The 23475-nt window shown below is 54.0% G+C and overlaps 1 protein-coding gene across 2 annotated transcripts in view; it reads left to right on the plus strand.

Moving 5' to 3' along the window:
• Nucleotides 1–23475, plus strand: part of LRP1 (LDL receptor related protein 1) — an 82511-nt gene that overhangs the window by 25497 nt on the left and 33539 nt on the right. The window contains exons 7-28 of one of the 2 annotated variants that reach the window (XM_049625760.1): nucleotides 387–549; nucleotides 629–851; nucleotides 1857–2046; nucleotides 2684–2827; nucleotides 3949–4185; nucleotides 5383–5563; nucleotides 6438–6660; nucleotides 7800–8001; nucleotides 8354–8479; nucleotides 10973–11113; nucleotides 11210–11335; nucleotides 11805–11921; nucleotides 12385–12465; nucleotides 13115–13165; nucleotides 14081–14248; nucleotides 18026–18208; nucleotides 18643–18843; nucleotides 19961–20206; nucleotides 20422–20619; nucleotides 21863–22067; nucleotides 22251–22415; nucleotides 23064–23308. In XM_049625760.1, the coding sequence (XP_049481717.1) occupies nucleotides 387–549; nucleotides 629–851; nucleotides 1857–2046; nucleotides 2684–2827; nucleotides 3949–4185; nucleotides 5383–5563; nucleotides 6438–6660; nucleotides 7800–8001; nucleotides 8354–8479; nucleotides 10973–11113; nucleotides 11210–11335; nucleotides 11805–11921; nucleotides 12385–12465; nucleotides 13115–13165; nucleotides 14081–14248; nucleotides 18026–18208; nucleotides 18643–18843; nucleotides 19961–20206; nucleotides 20422–20619; nucleotides 21863–22067; nucleotides 22251–22415; nucleotides 23064–23308 (3816 nt within the window). The remainder of the gene's footprint in view (nucleotides 1–386; nucleotides 550–628; nucleotides 852–1856; nucleotides 2047–2683; nucleotides 2828–3948; nucleotides 4186–5382; nucleotides 5564–6437; nucleotides 6661–7799; nucleotides 8002–8353; nucleotides 8480–10972; nucleotides 11114–11209; nucleotides 11336–11804; nucleotides 11922–12384; nucleotides 12466–13114; nucleotides 13166–14080; nucleotides 14249–18025; nucleotides 18209–18642; nucleotides 18844–19960; nucleotides 20207–20421; nucleotides 20620–21862; nucleotides 22068–22250; nucleotides 22416–23063; nucleotides 23309–23475) is intronic. The other variant, XM_049625761.1, reaches the window with a different exon arrangement.

Here is a 23475-nt window from a genome sequence, read left to right on the forward strand (position 1 = left end):
GTACCTCAAGAAGATGGTCCTGCTCAAGGAAGGTCTAGAGTTCAGGAAGCTTGTCCATCAACTAACCAGCCAACGCATACCTAGTGCCCCCTGTGTGCTGGCCTTGAACTCCGTGTGCAGAGCAGGGTTCTGTGGGAGGATACTCAGACACTTCACTTTGGAGAGGCCAAATAGGTAGAAAGATGGCAAAGAATACAAGGCAAAATTGTGCCCTTGCCGTTAACTCCTATAGGAGGAGCTCAGAGAGGAGAGACAGCTGTCACCTACATGGTGAAGGAGGTCGTCCCAGAGGAGGTGGGCTTCCGGGGGTGGGTTCTGCACCAACAAGGGGTGGCCCTGTCTAGAGGTGGGCCTCCCCCCATAGCTCTTTCACTCACACTTTTCAGATGTGGAACAGATGGCCATCGACTGGCTGACGGGCAACTTCTACTTTGTGGATGACATCGACGATAGGATCTTTGTCTGCAACCGAAACGGGGACACGTGTGTCACTTTGCTGGACCTGGAGCTCTACAACCCCAAGGGCATTGCCCTGGACCCTGCCATGGGGTGAGGGGCAGGCAGAGGCTGTGGGGGAAGGGAGAGCGTTCAATGTCCACAACGCAGCTAACGTGCCCTCTGCCCGCAGGAAGGTGTTCTTCACTGACTATGGGCAGATCCCAAAGGTGGAGCGCTGTGACATGGATGGGCAGAACCGCACCAAGCTGGTCGATAGCAAGATTGTGTTTCCTCACGGCATCACGCTGGACCTGGTCAGCCGCCTTGTCTACTGGGCTGACGCCTACCTGGACTATATAGAGGTGGTAGACTACGAGGGCAAGGGCCGGCAGACCATCATCCAGGGCATTCTGGTGAGGGGGAAGCTTTTGCAGGGGAGCCATTCTCTAGGCCTCCCAGTGAGAGGGGGGACAGTGTGGGACAGTCTCTCTGGTGGGAAGCAGGGTGGACATGGAGAGGATATGGCTTCCACTCTGGTGGAAACAGTCATTTTAGATACACCTTTTACTTCCCTTTTCTCACTTGATCCTTACAATGACGCCTGGGAGGTAGGCGGGCCAGTGTCTTAGTTCACTTTTGGTGGATGAAAAAAAAGCAGGGTTCAAAGAGGTTAAGTGATTTGCCTGAGATTACACAGCTGAGAAAGAGCACTGGAACCTAGTCTAGAAGCCTTTCCAACTCAGAGGTGGCACCTCCAATCTGGGATCATTAGGGTAACCAACCATCCCTGTTTGTCCAGGACTGTCCCAGCGTTAGCCTGGGAAGTCCCACAAACCAGCAAATCCCTTTGTCTTGGACAAGTTGGACAGTCAATTACCTTGGATAAGTTATGTGGGTAGCGAGGGCTGTTACCAGGCATCATTGAGGCAAGTCTGCCCTCTCAACTTCCTAAAGCTGGGGGCTGGAGAATGTTTTCTGTGGACAGAGTTTAGGGCCCAACTCTACTTCAGTCCAAAATCATTCCATCATCTACTGTATGCCTAAATCTCTGGGGAACATTGTTCCTGCCCTCGAGGGGTTTGAGCAGAGTAGATGGGGTAAGTCCACAAATCACCAGACAGGGGATAATAGCCAGAGAGATGGAATGTGAAAGGAAAGCCTGTGTCTGGTTAGAAGATCCCAGAAGTTCTACAAAGAAACGCTCTGTGAAGGATAAGTGGGATTTTGACAAGCAAAGATCTCAAAAGCAAGAAAATCCAACCAGAGGATACAGGAGTAAAACATGGAGTTAGACAACCATGGAATGAATTTGGGAGTGCGAATAATGAAATCTGGATGGGAAGCCAAGGAGCATTCCAGGGTCAGAGGGAGGATTCCCTTCTCCTCTCACGTTGACCATTCCTGCTTGCCCATCTCAGATTGAGCATCTGTATGGCCTGACCGTGTTTGAGAATTATCTCTATGCCACCAACTCGGACAACGCCAATGCCCAGCAGAAGACAAGCGTGATCCGAGTGAATCGATTCAACAGCACTGACTACCAGGTCGTCACCCGTGTGGACAAGGGTGGTGCCCTCCATATCTACCACCAGCGGCGTCAGCCCCGAGGTGAGTGGGGCTCTTCAGCCCCTTTGTGGACCCTCCTATGGGAGCCCCCGGTTCTCTCATATCATGACTGCTTCTTGTAGCCATCCACCCTGGACTACGTCCCCTGTCCCCTCGGATTCCCCTGCCAGCCCCTTCCTGCCCTTCAGCCTCCAGATCCCACCTCCAAGGAGCTCCTGCCCCCCATTCTGCTCAGAACATAGGTTGTTCCTCCCAGTTCCCTGGCTGCTTTAGAGTAGAAGCACCTGACCACAGGCGATGGCATGACTGTCTCCCCTGATCACAGAAGCCCCTACCTGAGAGTCTGAAGGCTAGGTTATGGTGGGGCAGAGAAATCCTAGTCCTGTGGTTTCTGAATCTTCAAAATGGGACAATAAGCATAAAGACCACATCTGGGTGGAGGGAGGGACAGGGGTGGGGTGCCCGGCTGGTTCAGTTGGTGAGACATGTGGCTCTTGATCTCAGGGTTGTAAGTTCAAGCCCCACATTGGGCGTGGAGCCTGCTTAAAAATTAATGAATGAATGAATTAATTAAAAAGACCACAGCAGGATGGAGTGTGGTCAGACTTCAGGACATCTTCTCAAGACCTGGGCACGGGGGCTCTGAAGAGTCCTGACTGGCGCTCTACTCTGCCTGCAGTGAGGAGCCACGCCTGTGAGAATGACCAGTTCGGGAAGCCAGGTGGCTGCTCCGACATCTGCCTGCTGGCCAACAGCCACAAGGCGCGGACCTGCCGCTGCCGTTCCGGCTTCAGCCTGGGCAGTGACGGGAAGTCATGCAAGAGTGAGTGACAGGGAAAGGCCTGTGTGCCTGCTGGGATGGGGTGGGGCGGGATTCTTATCTGCCTCCTTACAGCTGGCTGTTTCCATCAGAGATGCAGAGAAATGAAGGGATTTACCCAACATTTTGCTTCTAGTGAGGGGCATAGAAGGAATTTGAACCCACATCCGAGAACAAGGCTTTTCCCACTACCCTACTCGGGCTCCATAGAAGGCTGTCAACTGGCCCATTCACTTCATTCATTCATTTTTTCACTCATTCACTCGACAAATATCCAGTGAGCATGTACTACGTGTCTGGCACTCTCCTGGCAATGAGGATTCAGCAGTGACAAGATACATGTCATCTCTGCCTTCCAGAGCTTGTAGTCTGGCAGAGGAGACAGACAAATAAAAATAGCTTCGGGTGGTACCTGGTGTTAGGAAGAAAATAGAGTGGAATGTAGACTTGCTGATGACAGTGAGGGCTCCAGGTTAGACAGAGGGTCAGGAAAGGCTTCTCTGTGGAGGTAGGAGTTAAGCCAAGCTCTCTATGAAGTGAGGAGTTGGATCACGTGAGGACCCGAAAGCAGAGCTCCCTGGCAGACGGAACCTACAGTGCCAGGCTCCAAGGCTGAGAACGGCCCAGCATGAGTGAGGGGAGGCAGGAAGGAGAGGTTGGATGGGATTCTAAATGGGATGAGGAGCTCTTGGTGACTTTCCAGCAGAGAAGTGACGTGATGTGCTTCACATTTGTAAGGAGATCATGCTGGCTGGCCGCTGGGTGGAGGATGGACAGCAGGGAAGTGGCAGGAGGCCACTTCTGCCCTGTAAGCAGGAAGCGATGTGGCTTAGATAAGGATGATAGCAGAAGTGGTCCAAAGTGATCAGATTCCAATCAGATTCAGTGGGCACTTAACTGAAAACATGCTACTTGTTACTCTTGCCGCATTTCCCACCCCCAGAGTGCGTAGGCTGCCAAGCAGGGTGCTGTCCCCTGGGCTTTAGATGTTTATGCATCTGTCCATGTGGCCCAGACCCCCTGCTACACCCATATCCCCTGACCCAGGAGAGCTGGGGTTTTGCAGATCCTTGGGCACATGTACCTAACTTTGTGTCCTCCCTCCCCCCTCGTGCCTGCCCTAGAGCCAGAACATGAGCTGTTCCTTGTGTATGGCAAGGGCCGGCCAGGCATCATCCGGGGCATGGATATGGGAGCCAAAGTCCCAGACGAACACATGATCCCCATTGAGAACCTCATGAACCCCCGGGCCTTGGACTTCCATGCTGAAACTGGCTTCATCTACTTTGCTGACACCACCAGCTACCTCATTGGCCGCCAGAAGATTGATGGCACTGAGCGGGAGACCATCCTGAAGGACGGTAAGGGCCCCCAGTGAGGGAGGTGTACAGACAAGACCCCCGAGGGGCACCCACCCGGGACAGGAAGCGATTGGAGGCCTGGGCATCGCTTTCTCAGTGCCCTTTCGGCATGGAGAGTCCCCTGCTGACTGGCTGGCTGGGCTGGTTGGCATGGAGATGAGGGGATAGACAGATTGACCCCTGTGTGACCCCCTTCTTGGCTGAGCCGAAAAGAGGCAGGAGGATGGATGGTTAGGCAGCGTGGGCTGTCCTTGCCAACCCTTGGGAAAACTCGGGGTCTCTCTGCCATTGGCTCTGAGCCCCAGAGCTGCACGCAGTACACAGCCCACGAGAGTCTTGAGGCCTTGAATAGGAGCAGGCATACCAGCACATGATTGCACACGGAAGGTCTGTGCAGCCAGACCTCACGGCCACCGGAGCTGCGTGTTTACTTGTCCTGAGAAGAGTATGTTTTGTGAACTGAATCCAGTTTTTTCCTCTGAGCTGCACGGGCAGGTCAACAGTACTTTGTCTCTTGAATATCCATCTGCGTGGAGGCTCTGAGCTCCTGAGTTCCGCCCTGTTCCTGCTGGTTGTTAGGAATTCCCACACTTGGGCCCCCGGGACAGGGCTCCCTAACCAGTCATCTAGCTGACGCCAGTTAGCGCTCCCCACCCACCCCCACTGCCGTTGGCTCACAGAACCTCAGCAGTCAGCAATCATAAGACTTTGGGGAAATCAAAAGTAACTCATCAGGAAAAGATTGGGGTTCCCTATACCAAGGGAACTGCTATTTAAGCCTGAGATGAAGCCTTTGGCTCAGTGAAAAATCACTTCCTGATTTATTCGTTTTGTTAGCTCAGGATTTTTTGGCCTGGGATCTTGTGTCACACTTGTGCCCAGAGCCACCCGCACACTGCTCCAGCTCACCCCGGCTCAGGCTCATGCATGCCCTCACATGAGAGGTCGCATCCACCACATAGGCTTATGGGCTGCCGTGGACAGTTTTCAGAGACCCTGGGCCTCAACATGGATGCAGTGGCAACACAGTCTTCCCAGCTCTTTCTTCCAACCTCCCACCCTGTCCCACCCACCCTCTAGGGCTTTCCACACTCCCTGCTAGTCAGGTTGCTCAGAGGCATGTGTAGCCTGAGGGTCAGAGGCAGGCAGTCTTGAGCTTCCTTTGAGGCTCTCCATTGCCCCCTTCACTCCCTGCAGGTATCCACAATGTGGAGGGTGTGGCTGTGGACTGGATGGGGGACAATTTGTATTGGACGGATGATGGACCCAAGAAGACCATCAGCGTGGCCAGGCTGGAGAAGGCTGCTCAGACCCGCAAGACCTTAATCGAGGGCAAAATGACGCACCCCAGGGCCATTGTGGTGGATCCACTCAATGGGTGAGTCTTCCCAGGGCCTTGGGGTAGGAGGAGCCAGGAACTGTGGGTGTCAGAACTGGGAGGTGAGACAGAGAGTGAACGGGGATGGCAGCCTAAGTGGAGTGCTGAGGCAGGAATCAGAAGCTGAATGGGGAAAAGTTGCCCCATCTTCAGGACAATGGGAGTGATGTCTTACACACATACATGGAGATCTGGTCCTGTCACTGCCAACTCAGAGCCCTCTATTGGCTCCCCTGGCCCTTGGAGTGAGACCCACTTTCCTTATCAGGCCTGGGGTCCTACAGGATCTGCTTTCATCTCCTTTGACCTCATCTGCACCTCTCTTCGACTCTTGGAAACTCTGTCCCCACTGCCCGCTGTCTGTTCCTCACACACCCCAGCTCTTCCTGGCTCAAGGCTTTTGCTCTGGGACTTCCTTTGCTGGAGCTCTCAGACATTTGCAGATCTAGTCCCTTGTCATCATTCACACCTAGGCCTCAAATGTTACCTCCTCAGAGAGGCTTTCTCCACCTGATTCCCAGTCTACTCTCTATATCATCTCCATGCTTTGTGTCCTTCCTGGTTTTTCTCATTCTCCAATGTGTGTGACCTTCCAGTTGACTTGTTTCTTACCTGTACCCCTGGGTAGGATGTGACCTCCAGGAGAGCAGGGGCCTTGTCTGCCTTGCTCTCCACTGGGTCCTTGACTCACAGTAGGCACTCAACAAATATTTGTTGAATGGAGGAATGAAGGAAGGAAATGCGGGGGCTAGGGTTGAGCAGGAAGGAAGCCCCCCGGGAGGGGATCTGGCATAGCACACGTGGAGTGGGATCACACAGGAGGCTGCTGATGGCAGGGGTAGCCCATGTGGTGCTGACCAATCACTGCCCACAGGTGGATGTACTGGACAGACTGGGAGGAGGACCCCAAGGACAGTCGACGAGGGCGGCTGGAGAGGGCCTGGATGGATGGCTCACACCGAGACATCTTTGTCACCTCTAAGACAGTACTTTGGCCCAATGGGCTGAGCCTGGACATCCCAGCTGGGCGCCTCTACTGGGTGGATGCCTTCTATGACCGCATTGAGACCATACTGCTCAATGGCACAGACCGGAAGGTGGGCAGGCAGGCACCTGTGTGGGGGTGTTCATGTGTGCACTGCCAGACCACATTTGTGTGCGGATGAGGCTTCTTATGTGTGAATGTGTGAGTCTCTCTGTATCCAGGCCTGTGCGCTTCGTACATGTTTACCTACGTACCGATGGACGTGCACACCGGTGTGCTGTGTCTTATGTGTTGTATTGCTTGAGGATTGCCTCTGTAAGAGTCCATCTGTGATTGTATGTTGTCTGCAGGCTTGACACTCATGTGCACGCCTGGGTGTATACCTTGTGTGCACCTCGGCATGTTTGTGCACACACACACGGCACGCTTCGGTGTGTGCCTGCTGTGTTCGCCTCTGTGCAAGTGCAGGATGACTAGAGATGGCATATATGTACGCTTTTTCGTTTGGGTGGCCATGTGTTTTATGAGTCATGTGCCTACGAGACGTGTGGACTAAGCTCTTTCATAATATATGAGGCCCTTTATGATATGGCCCCTGACTATCTCTGTGGTCTTATTTCTGCCCCTGTTCCCTGTATCCCATTATTTGAACAAGCAACACTACACAGCTTGGAAATTCCCAGCACACAGCATATCGAGTGCTGCCCTCTGTGCTGTTGCTTATGCAGTTTTCTGCCTCCACCCCCACTCCTCCTCACCCGGCACACTGCTCAGGGGCCACCTCCTCTAGGATGTTGTCTCCAGACCCCTTTTTCATCCTGGATTGCTGTGTGTGCCCTCCATGAGACATACACAGTCTTTTTCATACCACAGCTTGGCCCTTAATAGATCCTGGCAGGTGTTTGTTGGATGAAGAAGCGAACAGATGAATTCTGGCTGTATGCTCAGTACTGTGTGTGTGTGTGTGTGTGTGTGTGTGCGCACATGTGTGTTGGAGGGATATGAATGAATATGGATGGATACAAGGGAGGACAAGGTGGACAAGTTCCCCATCAGCATCCCACTGGGTCCGGTGTCTAGCACCTCACTGTGTGCAAAGCTATCATCCTCAGGGGCTCCCAGGCTAATGGGGGAAGCAAGACCCATATCCAGGACATGGACAAATGAGTAAACAAAATGGTGATCCCCCTGGGCCTTCCTCAGGCACCCCATTTGTCTATAGCTCCTCAGTAACCTCCCCTCAATTCTTAGATTGTATATGAGGGTCCTGAGCTGAACCACGCCTTTGGCCTGTGTCACCACGGCAACTACCTCTTCTGGACTGAGTACCGGAGTGGCAGTGTTTACCGCTTAGAACGGGGCACAGGCGGTGCACCCCCTACCGTGACCCTTCTGCGCAGTGAGCGGCCCCCCATCTTTGAGATCCGCATGTATGATGCTCAGCAGCAGCAAGGTACCCCCTGGGGCTGGGGCCAGTGAGGGGGTGGTACCTAGACAGGGCGGTAAGGCTACTCTGGGGAGGGGGTGGTGAAGGCACTCCCCAGGGATCCCAGGCTCTGACTTTTGAGGCTCTCAAGAAGAAAGGCCCCCAACCCAGTTGACTTTGTCTTCCCTGTCTCCTTCCCTGCCCCATGCCTACGTGTTCTTTTCTTCAACGTGTTCGTTATCTTCTCACCACTTCCTCTCTTTCTCACTCCTCACTTCAATGTGTCTTTTCCCTGTCCTCTCATCTCCTGTCTCTGGCCTCTGCTGACTCTATGACAACCCTGTCCTTCCCGGCCCCTCCCTTGGTCCCTCCTTTGCAGTGGGTACCAACAAATGTCGGGTGAACAACGGTGGCTGCAGCAGCCTGTGCCTGGCCACCCCTGGGAGCCGCCAATGTGCCTGCGCCGAGGACCAGGTGTTGGACACAGACGGTGTCACCTGTTTGGGTATGAGGTGCCCAGCCGGGGCGGGTGGCCTAACAGTGGTCCTCAGCAGGAGGGGCCACCGTGTCCAATCAGAGATAAAGGAGGAAAAGAGGGTCCTGTGGGGGCAACAGGAGGCAAGGGATGGGGAGGGAGCAGGCTCTGGGGGCCAGGAGGGGGGTTTAGGGAGGACTGGGTGCTGGGAAGAGTTAGGGAGAGCGCAAAGATTAGGGGAAGCTGAATGATGATCAGGACAGCTATGGAAAGGGGAAAATATACTTTTACATTTGTCTCCCCTTGATTAAAGTAATATAACAACAGCTCTAAATATTGGAAATTAGAGAAGTGAAAAAAAAGCCCGCATCCCACCAACAGACACCACTATATTGTTAGCATTGCAGGAAAGCGAACACCACCTTTTTGGGCCAGGTGGGTTACACGGTTGGTTTTCTGCAGCTGAGATCATACTGTACATAAAATGTGTTCCACCCTTTGGGGCTCATATGTGTCACAGCATTTTCTGTGTTATTGTTGCATTATTTTAAACAGCTTCTTTTTGAAGAAAAGTAGGTCATGCTCATTGTAAAAAATAAATAAACAAACAGTATAGAAAAACATAGGAGAAAGTACAAGTCACCCAAATACCATGTGACATGGATGTCACTCTTACCATTTGGGGGGACACCCTCCCAAACATGTCTCTACATGTTTCCCTTTATTTATTTATTAAAAAAATTTTTTTAACATTTATTTATTTATTTTTGAGACAGAGAGAGACAGAGCATGAACGGGGGAGGGTCAGAGAGAGAGGGAGACACAGAATCCGAAACAGGCTCCAGGCTCTGAGCTGTCAGCACAGAGCCTGATGCGGGGCTCGAACTCACAGACTGTGAGATCATGACCTGAGCTGAAGTCGGACGCTTAACCGATTGAGCCACCCAGGCGCCCCACATTTCCCTTTATTTAAACTAGCCAGGTTACACATGCTCTTTAGTTTTCTGCTTTTGTCACTCGACAGTAGGTCATAGATACGTAAGCAGAATTTTTAATGGCTGAAATATATTTCATTGGTAAACGTTCCGTAACTTACTCAACCATTTCTCTACCATAGGACGTTTAAGTTATTTCTGTCTTTGTTATAATCACAGCTAACATTCATTTGTTGAGCACAGATCAGGTGCCAAGATGTGATTTTAAGCATTTCCCATGCAGCAACTTGTTTACTCCTTAAAATATTCATGTAGGGAAAGTATTTTTATTATCCTCAATTCACAGATGAAGAAAACGAGGCCCAAAGTTATAACAGGGATTTGAATCCAGGAAGTCTGACCCAGAGCCTGTTTTTTTTTTTGTTTTTGTTTTTGCTTTTTGTTGTTTTTTTTTTTTTATCACTTGCTATGCTATTTCCCATATCTTCCTGCCTTCCCATATTGGATGGTTTCCTTAAGATAGAATCCCAGAAATGAAAATGGGTCAGTGGGGCCTTAATGGACAGCTAAGAATGAGTGACTAAGGCCAGGTGGAGGGCAAGAGCATTGACAGAGAGGGGAACTGAGTGGCCAGGGTAATGGAAGGATCTGCACGGATGTTGAAATCACCAAGAATTAAAGCAGGAGAGATTGGAGGAAAAGTGACACTGAGCCATCAGCTAAAAACCTTTAAGGATGATAGTAAGTGGCCTGAAGGCCCATAGAAGTAGGGGTTGGTGTAGTCTAATAACATGAAAATCAGAGCTGATTTTTCAGAAAGGGGAGCAGAACAGTCTCGAAGCAGTTGCACGGAGCAAGACAACACATGCCAAGGCCCAGTGGTCTAGGGCCACAGGAGAGAAAATAGGCACCCACGGGACGCACAGAAGCTTCAGGGATTAGAGCGGGGATGAGAGTTGGACAGGTCAGAAAGGCTGCAAGCAGAGCTTAGGGTGCAGGGACAGGAGCCGACCTGGGAGCGCTGGGCTTCTCCATGTTACCGACGAAAATGCAGACAAAGCACAAAGTGATTTTACTGCTGAGTGCTCAAGGTAGACGGGGGGTGGTGAGGTGGCAGTGATGAGGGTGGAAGGGTGGAGCCTGCAGAGTTCTGGGACCTGTTTTCACTCCGGCTGGTAGAGTTCATGCATCTGTGAAGGAAAAAGTCCAGGCACCACGACAGGGTCCTGGGGGCCCCAGGGGTAACTTCCAAGAAGCAGTTTGTGGAGATGACAGGAAGCTGGTGAGAAGTGGTCTTCTCAGGAGGGACAAAAGTAAGGGGTGGGGGGCTCTAGGCTCTCTTGGAAGCTGCTTCTTCTCAGGCCATACTGCAGTACTGAAAGTGTTCAAGTAAACATCACCCTTGTGGCTTGAGAAAGAGTTGCGGTTTCCATCCAGATTATTTGTTTGTGAAGAATCACGCCCTAGGAAAGATTACTGTCTGCATATCATTTAAAATAATACAACAGGCAAATGTAGTACAGAGAGCTGAGCATCTGTCCCATGACCTGCGTCTGACTTTCCCCCCACACCCCTGTGGTGCCCACAGCGAACCCATCCTACGTGCCCCCACCCCAGTGCCAGCCAGGCGAGTTCGCCTGCGCCAACAGCCGCTGCATCCAGGAGCGCTGGAAGTGTGACGGGGACAACGACTGCCTAGACAACAGTGACGAGGCCCCAGCCCTCTGCCGTGAGTCTCCCGCCCCTCTCCAACAACTGCAGGGCAGCATGTGGAGAGAGCTGGGTCCCGCCCCTCTCACTGACCCCTGAATTCCTCACTCCCCAGATCAGCACACCTGCCCCTCGGACAGGTTCAAGTGCGAGAACAACCGGTGCATCCCCAACCGCTGGCTCTGTGACGGGGACAACGACTGTGGGAACAGTGAAGACGAGTCCAATGCCACTTGTTCAGGTGTGGGGTCGGAGTGGGCTGCACTGGGCACCCCTCAGGCAGGGAGGCCGGGGCGGGGAGGGGCAGCCAGAGTGGCCTCAGGAAAGAAAGGAGCATGGGGTATTGAGGCAGAGAGGATGGGATGCTGAGCAGGAGGAAAGGAGTGCTCTCCCCTTCCCCAGGAGAACGGGGTTGGCTGGGAGGACTGAACCGGGGTGGGTGGGGAAGGCGGGGACAGATCACAGCTCCAGATTGGAGACAGAAGCAAGTCAGGGTGGATCGTCTCCTTGGAGGATACCAGAGACCCCGTGAGACATGGGGTGAAGCAGATGCGGGGGTTAGACCACATATGTGGCTTTAAACTTCTCTCAGAGAAATGACATTGAGACCCTTGGGAAGACTTCCTGATAGGCAGAGGACAGGAGGAAAGAATAGGAAATTAAGAGAGGAGGGCAAGACTATGAACACCCGCGCCCATCCCTGTCCCCAGCTCGCACCTGCCCACCCAACCAGTTCTCCTGTGCCAGTGGCCGCTGCATCCCCATCTCCTGGACGTGTGATCTGGATGATGACTGTGGGGACCGTTCTGACGAGTCCGCTTCATGTGGTAAGAGGGACAGCAGGGAGGCTGGGCTGGCATGGGGAACAGGGAGCCCGTCGAATGTGCCCTGGGGTGGGGTGGGGGGGCTGGAGGGCCCCTGAACCTTAGTCCCTGGGTGGTCTTGAGCAAGCGCCTTCATCTCTGAAGCCTGTGTGAGTTTTGTCCGCAAAATGAGGATAATAAGAGCACCCACATCACTGTGCTGATGTGGGGATCCAGTGAGATGATGCAGGAAGAGCACTCAGCACAGGGTGAGTGGTGGGTAACTAGAAGTTTGAAAAAGGGATGCTCAGAGGGATGGGGACGAATGAGCAGAGCTTCAGGCTGAAGCCCCACCACGTAGCTTTCCCATCCCTGTCTGACCGGGCTACAGCTGCTGGTTCCAGGAGGGACCCCGCACCCACCTGCCAGGTGCCATGATGCTGTATGATCTTGAGGGCCGTACTCAGCTGTTCTTTCTCCCTGACAGCCTATCCCACCTGCTTCCCCCTGACTCAGTTTACCTGCAACAATGGCAGATGCATCAACATCAACTGGAGATGTGATAATGGTAAGAGCTTGCCCCCTTTAACCTGCCCTGATTCCTAGGAAAGCTAAAAGCCACAGCCACGCCCTGGGTGGGAGGTAAAGGGGTTTTCGAATCAAGCTGGGGCCTCCCGCCGCCAATCCACTAAAGCCCCACTGGGTTGGCTGGGAGAAAGGAGGACAGGCCAGAAGTGCCATGGGGGAACTAGTATGGACAGAGGGGAGACCGTCCCTGCCACCTGTCTGTACCATTCCTCCCCAGACAGGGCCTGAGCTGCCCTTTCTCGGGCAGAGGCTTGGGGGCCAGGGAGAAATGAGTGAGAAAGGCTAGAGGGGCAGAGCAAGGAGAGCCCAGTGCCCAGCTCCCTTCTCCCCGCAAACCCCATCTCCTGGGGTCCTTGGTGCACCCTCCAGGCTCCGCCTTCAGGCTCGGAAGCCCACCTGGCGGTCAGCCACGGACCAGGTGATGTCAGCCCTGAGCCACGGGGGCCAGTGCATCGTCATGTGTGTGCCGTCTCGGGGCTCTGGTTGTGTCTGTGTGTTGTGACGTGTTGCTCCGGAGGCTCCAGCCCTGGCTGATGTGTGAGAGCATGTATTGGGTCAACACCACGTTGCCCCTCATCTTTGCTGTGTCTCGTGTGCCAATGGTTGCCCTGGCGGTTTCTGTGTTTCAGAGAAGGATTGTGGGGACGGCTCTGACGAAAAGACCTGTCCTGAGCCTGCCGGTCAGTGCATAGAAGCACATGCACCATCACCCCAGAGTCCCAGCTGGCCTCGGGCCGCCTCTCAGAACCCCTAGGCAGCTCCCCTCTCCAGAGCTCCTAGGACGTGAAGGGAAAGAGAGAAGGGAGAGAGGAGGCAACAGAGAAAGACTGTGGAAGGGAAAGAAGCAGAGGGGACAGAAGAGAGGAGATGACAGAGAGGTGGGGACAAAAAGACCAAGACACAGAGGGAGAGGAGAGAGAATCAACTCCAGATGGAAAAGAGGCAGGAACATACCCAAGGGGGAAAGCTGTACCCCAACCTTCTCAGGTGTCCCGAAAATGTGGAAGGAAGTCCAGTAGCCCCTCACCCACAAGGCCTAGAAAGCAGGACGTTCATTCAGTCACCCTCAGATGCCTTCCAGGAGTGGCCCCCGAGCCTTCCCAGCTGCAGGCAGTACCCCTTGTGAGTCAGGCGGCCGCAGCATGGGGCACAGCAGTGGCCAAGCTCAGGGCGGGCCTCATCGGGCCCTTCCCTCCCCAGCAGGGCAGCCTCACCTCCACGCCATCCACCTTTCTCCCTCCCAAGCCAGAGGAATCCCTGCCTTTCCCCCAAAGCAAGCAGACCCCTGTTCCCACACCCTGCCAAAATGAGAAAGGGAAAGGAACGCGTCCAGTCCCCCACCCGCCATCCTCCGAGACTCAGGGAAGGGCCCTCCCGGAGCCCACCCCTCCTCTCCCCGCCCCCTGCGTGGGCCATGGTGCATGCTGCAGTCTATGCAGTTTCTGTGTCTTTTCTGTTTGTTATTTTCTCAGTGGGGGGTGGGGCGGGCTGAGGGTGGGAACGGGAGGGGGGCGTGGGGGCCCCAAGCTGGGGTCACAGAGAAGGCAGCTTGCTGACCTCCTCCTCGCCTCTCCCCTTGTTGCCTCCCCCCTCAGACAATGACTGTGGGGATAACAGTGATGAGGCCGGCTGCAGCCACTCCTGCTCCAGCACTCAGTTCAAGTGCAACAGCGGGCGCTGCATCCCCGAGCACTGGACCTGTGACGGTGACAACGACTGCGGGGACTACAGCGACGAGACACACGCCAACTGCACCAACCAGGGTGGGTGCCTGGGGGCCAGCAGGCGGGGTGAGACCATCACACGCCAGTCACTTAGCCATCCCTCTGTCCCTCCATCCTCCCCGTTCTGTGCTGCAGCCATCTGGGAACCAGAGATAACCCAGACATGGCTCTTATCCTCAGGAGGTGCCTGTCGTGCGGGAGAGAGACATTGTCAACAAACCTTTGTCACACACTGTGAAGATTACGGGCTTTGCAGTTGGGTGGCCTTGGGTTTGAGCTCCAGCTCTGCAACTTACTATCTGGGTGGCCTTGAGCAAATTGCTTCATCTCTGTGGGCCTCTGTGAGTTTCATCTGCAAAGTGGGGATAATAATAGCACCCACATCACAGCACTGATGTGGGGGTTCAGTGAGATCATGCACAAAAAGCACTCAGCACACAGCCTGTGCTCGAGAGCTGGTAGCTTGAAAAAGGGATATTCGGGGGTGGGGGTGGGGCTGGTAAGGATGAATGAGCACAGTGGGGACCAAAGAAGAGAGGGGTTGGCCCCGTGAGGGTCCTCAGTGCCCAAGCCTCCAGGACCCAGCTAGGGGGCAGTGGGGGCCGAGTCTACTGGAAGGCACAGACCCTCTCAAGGAAGATTTGTTTCTCAGCTCTGGCTGATTGTTTCCATGGAAGATTGCAGACCCAGGGTTGCCCTGGCTATAAGAGAAGTCATAAATGCAGATTTTTACGTGGAATCTACCCATTTTTTTTAACTTCCCACATTTTTTTTAATTTTATTTTTTATTTTTTAAAATTTACATCCAAAGTAGTTAGCATCTAGTGCAACAGTGATTTCAGGAGTAGACTCCTTAGTGCCCCTTACCCATTTAGCCCATCCCCCCTCGCACAACCCCTCCAGTAACCCTCAGTTTGTTCTCCATGTTCATGAGTCTCTTCTGTTTTGTCCCCCTCCCTAAATCTACCCATTTTTAAGCCCTGCTGTATTTGTTTCCTATTTGCGGCCACAACAAAGTTCCACAAACTGAGTGGCTTAAACAATAGAAATTTATCATCTCAGTCCTAGAGGCTGGAAACCCAAGTCCAAAATATTGGCAGGATTGAGGGAGGCCTCGCTCCTAGCTCTTGGCGTTTGCAGGCAACCTTTGGCATTCCCTGGCTTGTATATGCTTCACCCCAATCTCTGCCTTCATCTTTTCATGGTGATCTCCCTGTGTGTGTGTGCCTGCCTATCTCTGTGTCCAGATTTCCTCTTTATGTAAGGACACAGTCATTCATATTGGATGATGTCTCACCCTAATGACCTCATCTTAACTCGACCATTTGCAAAGACCTATTTCCAGGGGCTCCTGAGTGGCTCAGTTGGTTGAGCATCCAACTCTTGATTTTAGTTCAGGTCATGACATGATCCCAGTGTTGTGGGATTGAGCCCCGCACAGTGTGGAACCTGCTTAAGATTCTCTCTCTCCCTCTGCCCCACTGATTCTCTCTCTCTCTCTCTCTTTAAAAAAAAAAAAAAAAAAAAAAAAAAAAAAGATCTATTTCCAAAGAAGATCACATTCACAGGTACTATGAGTTAGGACATCAGCATCTTTTTTAGGGAACACAAATCAACCCATAACAACTGACAATGGACTTCAAAGGTTTTAAAAATACTGTAGGCCAAAATCTTTCGGCAGGCCTCATCTAGCCCCTGAATCTCCAGCTTGCAACCTATGCCTTACAGAGTGAAGGTGTACACAGTTAGACCAGTACTGACGGCACGCATCCCCACTCTGGACCCAGAACTGAGAGAGAGGGCAGGGAGGGTCACCTGAGGCCCAGGAAACAGTCACTGAGTCTCAAGGGCCATCTCAGAAGGGTTGGGTGAGTGGGACAGGTAATAGTGCCTTGGGATTCTGAGAAGGGAGCTTCTGGAGGCTTGTGGTGTGGTGGAGAAGCACTCTGCCCCTCACTCACAAGCTGGGTGAACTTGGACAAGTCATTTCCTCTGAGACTTGGCTTCCTCCCCTATGAAATGAGAGGAGATGTGTGGGAGCCTGGCATGTGGGAGCAGACATGTCCTGATTGGTAGTGACTGTTAACTGTGGTGGTAGCTGCAGTGGTCTGGGGCCATTGAGGAAGAGGCGGGGTCTGCATTGGGCCCTGATGAGGGATTCGACTGTGGCCAAATGGACATGAGGGAGGGTCCTCAGAAGGGGGGCGCTAGGGGTGGAGAACACAGTAGTAAGATTTAGACAGTGAAACTGAGCACTTTTGCCTCTGCTTGGGGGAGGGGGGCCCTCAGACTGGAGGGGCCAATGGGGAACGAGGCTGTGCCCAAAGGGGGCAGATTATATCAGCAGTTGAAAGTCAGGCACTGGGGTCTTTGAAGGACTTTGAAGCTGGAAGGTGATAAGATATAGGAGGTGCTGGGGCGCCTGGGTGGCTCAGTGGGTTGAGCATCCAACTTTTGATTTCGGCTCAGGTCATGATCCCAGGGTCGTGGAATGGAGCCCTATGTCAGGCTCTGAGCTGAGTGTGGAGCCTGCTTGGGGTTCTCTCGCTCTCTCTCTCTCCCTCCGCCCCTCTCCCCTGCCTCCTCACTCTCTCTCTCCCAAATAAAAAAAAACATAAAATAAATAAAAAATACCCTGAAAAAAATGATGTAGAAGGTGCTTTCAGAGGATAATCCTAGAAGGAGATTCGATGAGAAGGAGGTTCAGGGGCCCCAAGGAAGGAAAACCGGCCCCAAGGAAGGAAAACCAGCCCCAAGAAAGGCCAGTGCTGAAATGCAGGCACAAGAGAAGAGCACTGACCACATTCATGGCGGGGCGGGTAGAAGGAGCGGGCGGCAGCGTGAGAGCAAGGTGAGGCTCCTGCACAGTCACCTATGCCTCCGGGTGCTGTTCCTGTTCCTTTCCGGCCTCCTGAGTCAGATCTCAGTGCTGCAGCCGGAGTGATCCTGCAGAACATGAGTCAGATCACACCTCAGCCCTGCCCTCGAGCCTGCACTGGCTCCTTACACACTTGAATCAATGCCAAGCCCCACTCCATGGCCTGCAGGGCTCCCACCACCTCTCTGACCTGTATTCTTGCCACTCATTTCCTCCTTCACTCTACTCCAGCTATGCAGCCTCAAATATGCCTCGGGCATTTTGCAAACATGCCCTGCGTGGTCCCATCTCAGAGACTTCGCACTCGCTGTTCCCTCTGCCAGGCTGCACCTCCCGGTATTCTCACGGCTGATGTCATCCAAGCCTCTGTTCAAACATCTGCTCAGAGGCCTTCCTTGACCATCTTACCCAGTAGCATCGTCATCCCTCGCTAGCCTTGACCCAGCTTCGTCTCCATGGCATGGGACACTCCCTGCAGTAACATTCTGGATTTCTGTGTCATGTCTTCACTGTCTCTTCCCTGCTAGAACTTCAGCTCCATGAGGGTAAAGATGGGCTCGCTCACACTGGCACCTGGAACAGTGCCTGGCACACATGAGGCACTCAAGAGGTGTTTATGGAGTGAATGGGTAAAATGGAGGCTGGGCCAAGTTGGGGGGCCTTTGAGTTCTGGCCCAGCAAACTGCTTATCCAATAGAGCACTGGTGTGTAAAATAGAGAGATTATAGACGAGCTGATTGCTGGGGTCCTGGGAGGTGTGACATTCCTGACTCCAAGTTAGCTTCTGAGAAGTGTCGGCAGGACTCAGAGAACTCTCCATCCCTGCCTTGGCTCATAGCTCTGGACTGGGCAGAACAGGAGGGGGATTGGGAAGGCACACATGGGAATGGCTGACGTGGAGCCCCTACCCCCCCTGCCCTCCCTCTGTCCCCCTGCAGCCACACGGCCTCCCGGTGGCTGCCACAATGATGAGTTCCAGTGCCGACTGGATGGTCTGTGCATTCCCTTGCGCTGGCGCTGTGATGGAGACACTGACTGCATGGACTCCAGTGATGAGAAGAGCTGTGAGGGAGTGACCCACGTCTGTGACCCCAATGTCAAGTTTGGCTGCAAGGACTCCGGTAAAAAGAAGGAGGGGCAGGAGCCTGACTGGGGCAACATGGACAGGAGGAGACCATATTGAGAGGCAGTGGCAAAGGAGTGGCGAGGGAGACAGCGCTATGCTGCGGGGGCTGGGGGTGGGGACATGGTGAGGCAAAGGGCCACACAGAAAAAGCTTGTGCATGATGCATGGGGGAAGCTTCGTAAGGGGCCAGGGCCTGCACTAAAGGCCCTGGAAACCAAAACCCTCACCAGAGTTGAGCTTCAGCACCCTCTGCAGATTCTTGCTTTCTTTGCTGCCTCTGTGAATCTGACAGAAAAGGCCTCCAATGTTCCTAGTGGACCCCAAGGCATTACAATCATGACCCTATTAGAGAAACCCATCGGGTCTGGGAAGAAAGGCACGGAGAGCCCTCCTGCCCGGGCCTGCGCTCATACTACACTCACCCCTCAGCTCGATGCATCAGCAAAGCTTGGGTGTGTGATGGTGACAGTGACTGTGAAGATAACTCGGATGAGGAGAACTGTGAGTCCCTGGCCTGCAGGCCGCCCTCGCACCCCTGCGCCAACAACACCTCAGTCTGCCTGCCCCCCGACAAACTGTGTGATGGCAACGACGACTGTGGAGACGGCTCAGACGAGGGAGAGCTCTGCGGTGAGGATTAGGCCTAGCAAAGGCCCCAGGAGAGGAGTGGGGAGGGTGGCTGGGTAAGGAGTCTCGAGGACAGGTGGAACGGGGCAAGTTCATCGGGGAGTGGTCTCAGACTGGGAAAGAGCAAGCAGCACCCCAAGAAGTTACCAACAACCCTTACTGGTTTCAGACTGGCCTCGGCAAGAGGCTGGGCTGAGCACACCACGCTATTATCGCGTTTAATCCATACAACAGCCCTGTGAGGCGGACAGTGTTATCATCTCCATCTGACAGAGGAGAAAACTGAGACAGAGAGGTTAAGTAACTGGTCTGAGGTCCTAAGGTGTTGTGGAGACAGTGCAGTGCACCCCCTTCCTGCAGTCACAGACCCTCACTCACACCCACCAGAGAACAGCACAGAGCTGCTTTTAAAGATGAAGACACCAGGGTTGAGTGTTGAGGTGGTCGGGGCAGGCTTTCCAGAGGAGGCAGCGATTTAACTGGGTTCCCAAGGACAGATAGTGCCCGTAGAGAGAGAAGGTGGGGTGAGGAGGCTGTGCATTCAAGGATCAAAAGAAATAGGGGTCAGGGAGGGGAGCAGAGCAGAGCAGCCTGTCTCCTCCACGCCAGGCAGAGCATCTGTTGCAGGGGGGAGGAGTGGGGGAGGAGGCAGGCTGGGACTGGCCCGAGAACTGCTGACAGGTCATCAGTCAGGGCTGGCAGATCTCAGGGTGTGTCAGAGAACCTGGCAGGACATTCCCTACCACACCCCACCCTAATCACACCCAAATCAGAAGAGATCGAGGAAAAAAGGGCAACCCCCAGAGAGAGGCAGAAAGCTGGGGCCCCCCACCATGGGCTCAAGAAGAGACCAGAAAATAGAGACTAGATGCATCCGTGATGTGAGGGTGTTCCTCAGGGAAAGGAGAAGGGTGGCCCCCGTGGTGGGTGCTGGGGTCCCAATCCTGGTCCTGAGGGAGCGCGGGGACAGAGGCTTGGCCGGCAATGGAAAAGAAAGATGCTATGGGCAGGGTGCCAGGGCTCTGTCTGGGCTGCCCAGGACTTGAGACCCAGCCAGGCCGTCATCCTGCCTCCTCCTGGATCCTGACCCTGATCCTGTCCCCTGCTGCCCACACCACAGACCAGTGCTCTCTGAATAACGGAGGCTGCAGCCACAACTGCTCGGTGGCACCTGGTGAAGGCATTGTGTGTTCGTGCCCTCTGGGCATGGAGCTGGGGCCCGACAACCACACCTGCCAGATCCAGAGCTACTGTGCCAAGCACCTCAAGTGCAGCCAGAAGTGTGACCAGAACAAGTTCAGCGTGAAGTGCTCCTGCTACGAGGGCTGGGTGCTGGAGCCGGATGGCGAGAGCTGCCGCAGCCTAGGTGAACCACGGGTGAAAGGTGGCCGGGAAGGCTGGGCAGGCTGAGGCAGGCCCCTGAGCTTCAGTTGGCTGGGTTTGGGCTGCCGGATGCCAAAGGCTGTGGTTTCCCTCCATGACCAGGCCCAGGGCCAACAGAGACCCTGCCCTGCCTGCTCTTGGACAGGGCGGCTCTGAGGCAGCAAGCCTCGTGCTGACCCCTGTCACGCTCCTCCCCAGATCCCTTCAAGCCATTCATCATCTTCTCCAACCGCCATGAGATCCGGCGCATCGACCTTCACAAAGGGGACTACAGCGTTCTGGTGCCCGGTCTGCGCAACACCATCGCCCTGGACTTCCACCTCAGCCAGAGCGCCCTCTACTGGACTGATGTGGTGGAGGACAAGATCTACCGCGGGAAGCTGCTGGACAACGGAGGTGACAGCCCCCTTCTGCTGGCCCAGGACTAATGCGGGGTGCTCTTCAGAGAGAATGGGCACCTGGGCACTCGGAGCCACAGGCCCGGATCCAGGCCACCCTGAAGCAGAGGCCCCTAGCTCCCCCATCCCCCACACTCTCGTTAATTGGGTTAGATTTTGCTGTGGGTCTCAGTTCCTGACGCCCCGTAATTATCGTCAGCAAAGCTGCCAGCCTGATAATTAACAAAATGATCAGCCTTTCTTTGGAATGGTCTGGAGCTCCCCAAATCCTAGAACTGCAGGCTTAAAAGGAAAAAGCCATTTAGGAATGGGGTACCTGAATCATGCCTTTGATCCAAAGGCAGCCTGACCCATCACAGACATCTTTCCACACATATTGAGCACCTGCCATATACACCTGGACCTGGGAAGACAGCAGTGATCAAAACAGGCCAAAATGTCTGTCCTCAGGGAGCTTACATGCCAGAGGAGACATCAGATATAAACAAATGAGTACAACGTGGAATATAACAGAAGGGGATAGCAGTGTGGATATAGAGAAAGGAGGAAAGGGGATGAGTAGGGAGAATGGGGGGGGTCGGCATTTTAAATGGGGTGGTCAAGGAAGGCCTTCTGAGAAGGTGACATCTGAGCAAAGATTTGAAAGAAGCACATTTTACTAAAGGAGTTTGTATTGTTTGTTATAGACAAAACTTGGAACCATCCTAAATGTTCATCAACAAGGGAATGGCTAAGTAGATTGTAATAATGTTCACACTATGAAAATAATTTTATATCTATCATCTATATCTATATGTGTATATATAATTATACATGATATACACAGAGATATAGATATAGATATAGATATAGATATAGATATAGATATAGATAGATATCTCCAGGGAAAAATCGTTAAGACAGTCTTTGAAGTGACTTCTAGAAAGTTCTGTCCTCATATTGATTCTGCATCTGTCCCCCAAAGCCTCCACCCTCTGCTCTGACCTCCTCCCATGGGTTAGCCCTTCAGAGAGCTGCAAGCAGAAGAAAGCTGTGACCTCCCCTTCCTCAGGGTTCTGGAAGCTAGGCCTTTTCTCTCCTTATTTGACCTCCTGGAGGGGCAGGGGGCCTGGGTGAGGAGAGTAGGGGGTCTGTGAACCCCAGTTGTATCCAGGGTGCATCAGAGGTATTGGCAGAGGTGTTAAGGTTGAGGGTGGTCCTACTATACTGTGATTTCACTCCCATGACCTTCTCTTCACCAGCCCTGACTAGTTTCGAGGTCGTGATTCAGTACGGCCTGGCCACCCCCGAGGGTCTGGCTGTAGACTGGATTGCAGGCAACATCTACTGGGTGGAGAGTAACTTGGACCAGATTGAAGTGGCCAAGCTGGATGGGACCCTTCGGACCACCCTCCTGGCTGGTGACATTGAGCACCCAAGGGCAATCGCGCTGGATCCACGGGATGGGTGAGAACCCTGCTCAGCCCTATTCTGGCCCCATGGTCTCCTCTGAAGCCTTGTTCAGCCGGGTCAGGGACACCTATCTCTTCAAATGCTATTCACCCCCTCTGCCCTTTACCAAAGATCCTATAACAGCCCCGCCCCAGGCCCTTGACCTTGGCCCCCCCTGACTCACTCCCCATTTCCCAGGATCCTGTTTTGGACAGACTGGGATGCCAGCCTGCCCCGCATCGAGGCCGCCTCCATGAGTGGGGCCGGGCGACGCACCATCCACCGGGAGACAGGTTCAGGCGGCTGGCCCAACGGGCTCACGGTGGACTACCTGGAGAAGCGCATCCTCTGGATCGATGCCAGGTCATTGCCCCCCACCACACCCCCAGACGCCTCCATCTTTCCCCTCCCCCCAAGGCAGGGTGGGGTTGGGGGTCCCAGGGCTCACCAGCGATAAGGGTGGTGAAAACGCCTGAGGCAGCTGGAGCCAGAACTGGGGTGGCCAAGGGCTGGGCCCAGTAAGAGGACTGAGGGTTGGGGAGAGGGGAGAGGATGGATGTGGAGAGAAGAGGGTAGAAGCAGGGCTGTCACCCCATCCAGGACTGCCTGGCCCCGGTGCGGGCAAGGCTAAAATGCAACCTCCTGTCCTCACTCACAAACCTGTGTGCTCTGCTCGGGGACTTCGTCCACCCAGGGGAAGGGCAAACTTCTAACTGGTCTGCTCAGAGTGGGTACCTTCTTCCAACCTCACCAAAAAAAAAGCCCCTGTGTGCTAACTGTGGCCCTATGGAGAAGTGAGCCAAGAGATTCAGGGCGTCGGAATCGGGATCCAAGACCTGGGATCCTAGACCTCAAACCACTCTGATTCTCACTCCATGTTGTTCTGTTTGCCTTCCCTGGCCAGCAAGGCCTGGGAGGAAGGACTGCTCCAGTGTGCTAGAACTGGGGGGGGCGATGGGCCAGGGCATGGCCCCCGCCATCATCCTCACTCTGCCCCGACCACGCTCTCAGGTCAGATGCCATTTACTCAGCCCGTTACGACGGCTCCGGCCACATGGAGGTGCTTCGGGGACACGAGTTCCTATCGCACCCGTTTGCAGTGACGCTGTATGGGGGGGAGGTGTATTGGACGGACTGGCGGACAAACACGCTGGCCAAGGCCAACAAGTGGACCGGCCACAATGTCACCGTGGTACAGAGGACCAATACCCAGCCCTTTGATCTGCAGGTGTACCACCCCTCCCGGCAGCCCATGGGTAAGGGGCCAGCAGCCTCTTTAGAAGGCCTTAGGAGAAGAGGGGGCCGTGAGAGCATGAGGGATGGTGGGGATGGGCCAGTCTGCTGACTGGAGAGTCTGGTGGCAGGTGATGCTGGAACAGGGCGTGTGAGAGTAGGTGAAGAGGGGGCGGTCGAGGTGAGAGAG

Source organism: Panthera uncia, chromosome B4 (assembly GCF_023721935.1).
Source record: "Panthera uncia isolate 11264 chromosome B4, Puncia_PCG_1.0, whole genome shotgun sequence".
NCBI lineage: Eukaryota > Metazoa > Chordata > Mammalia > Carnivora > Felidae > Panthera > Panthera uncia.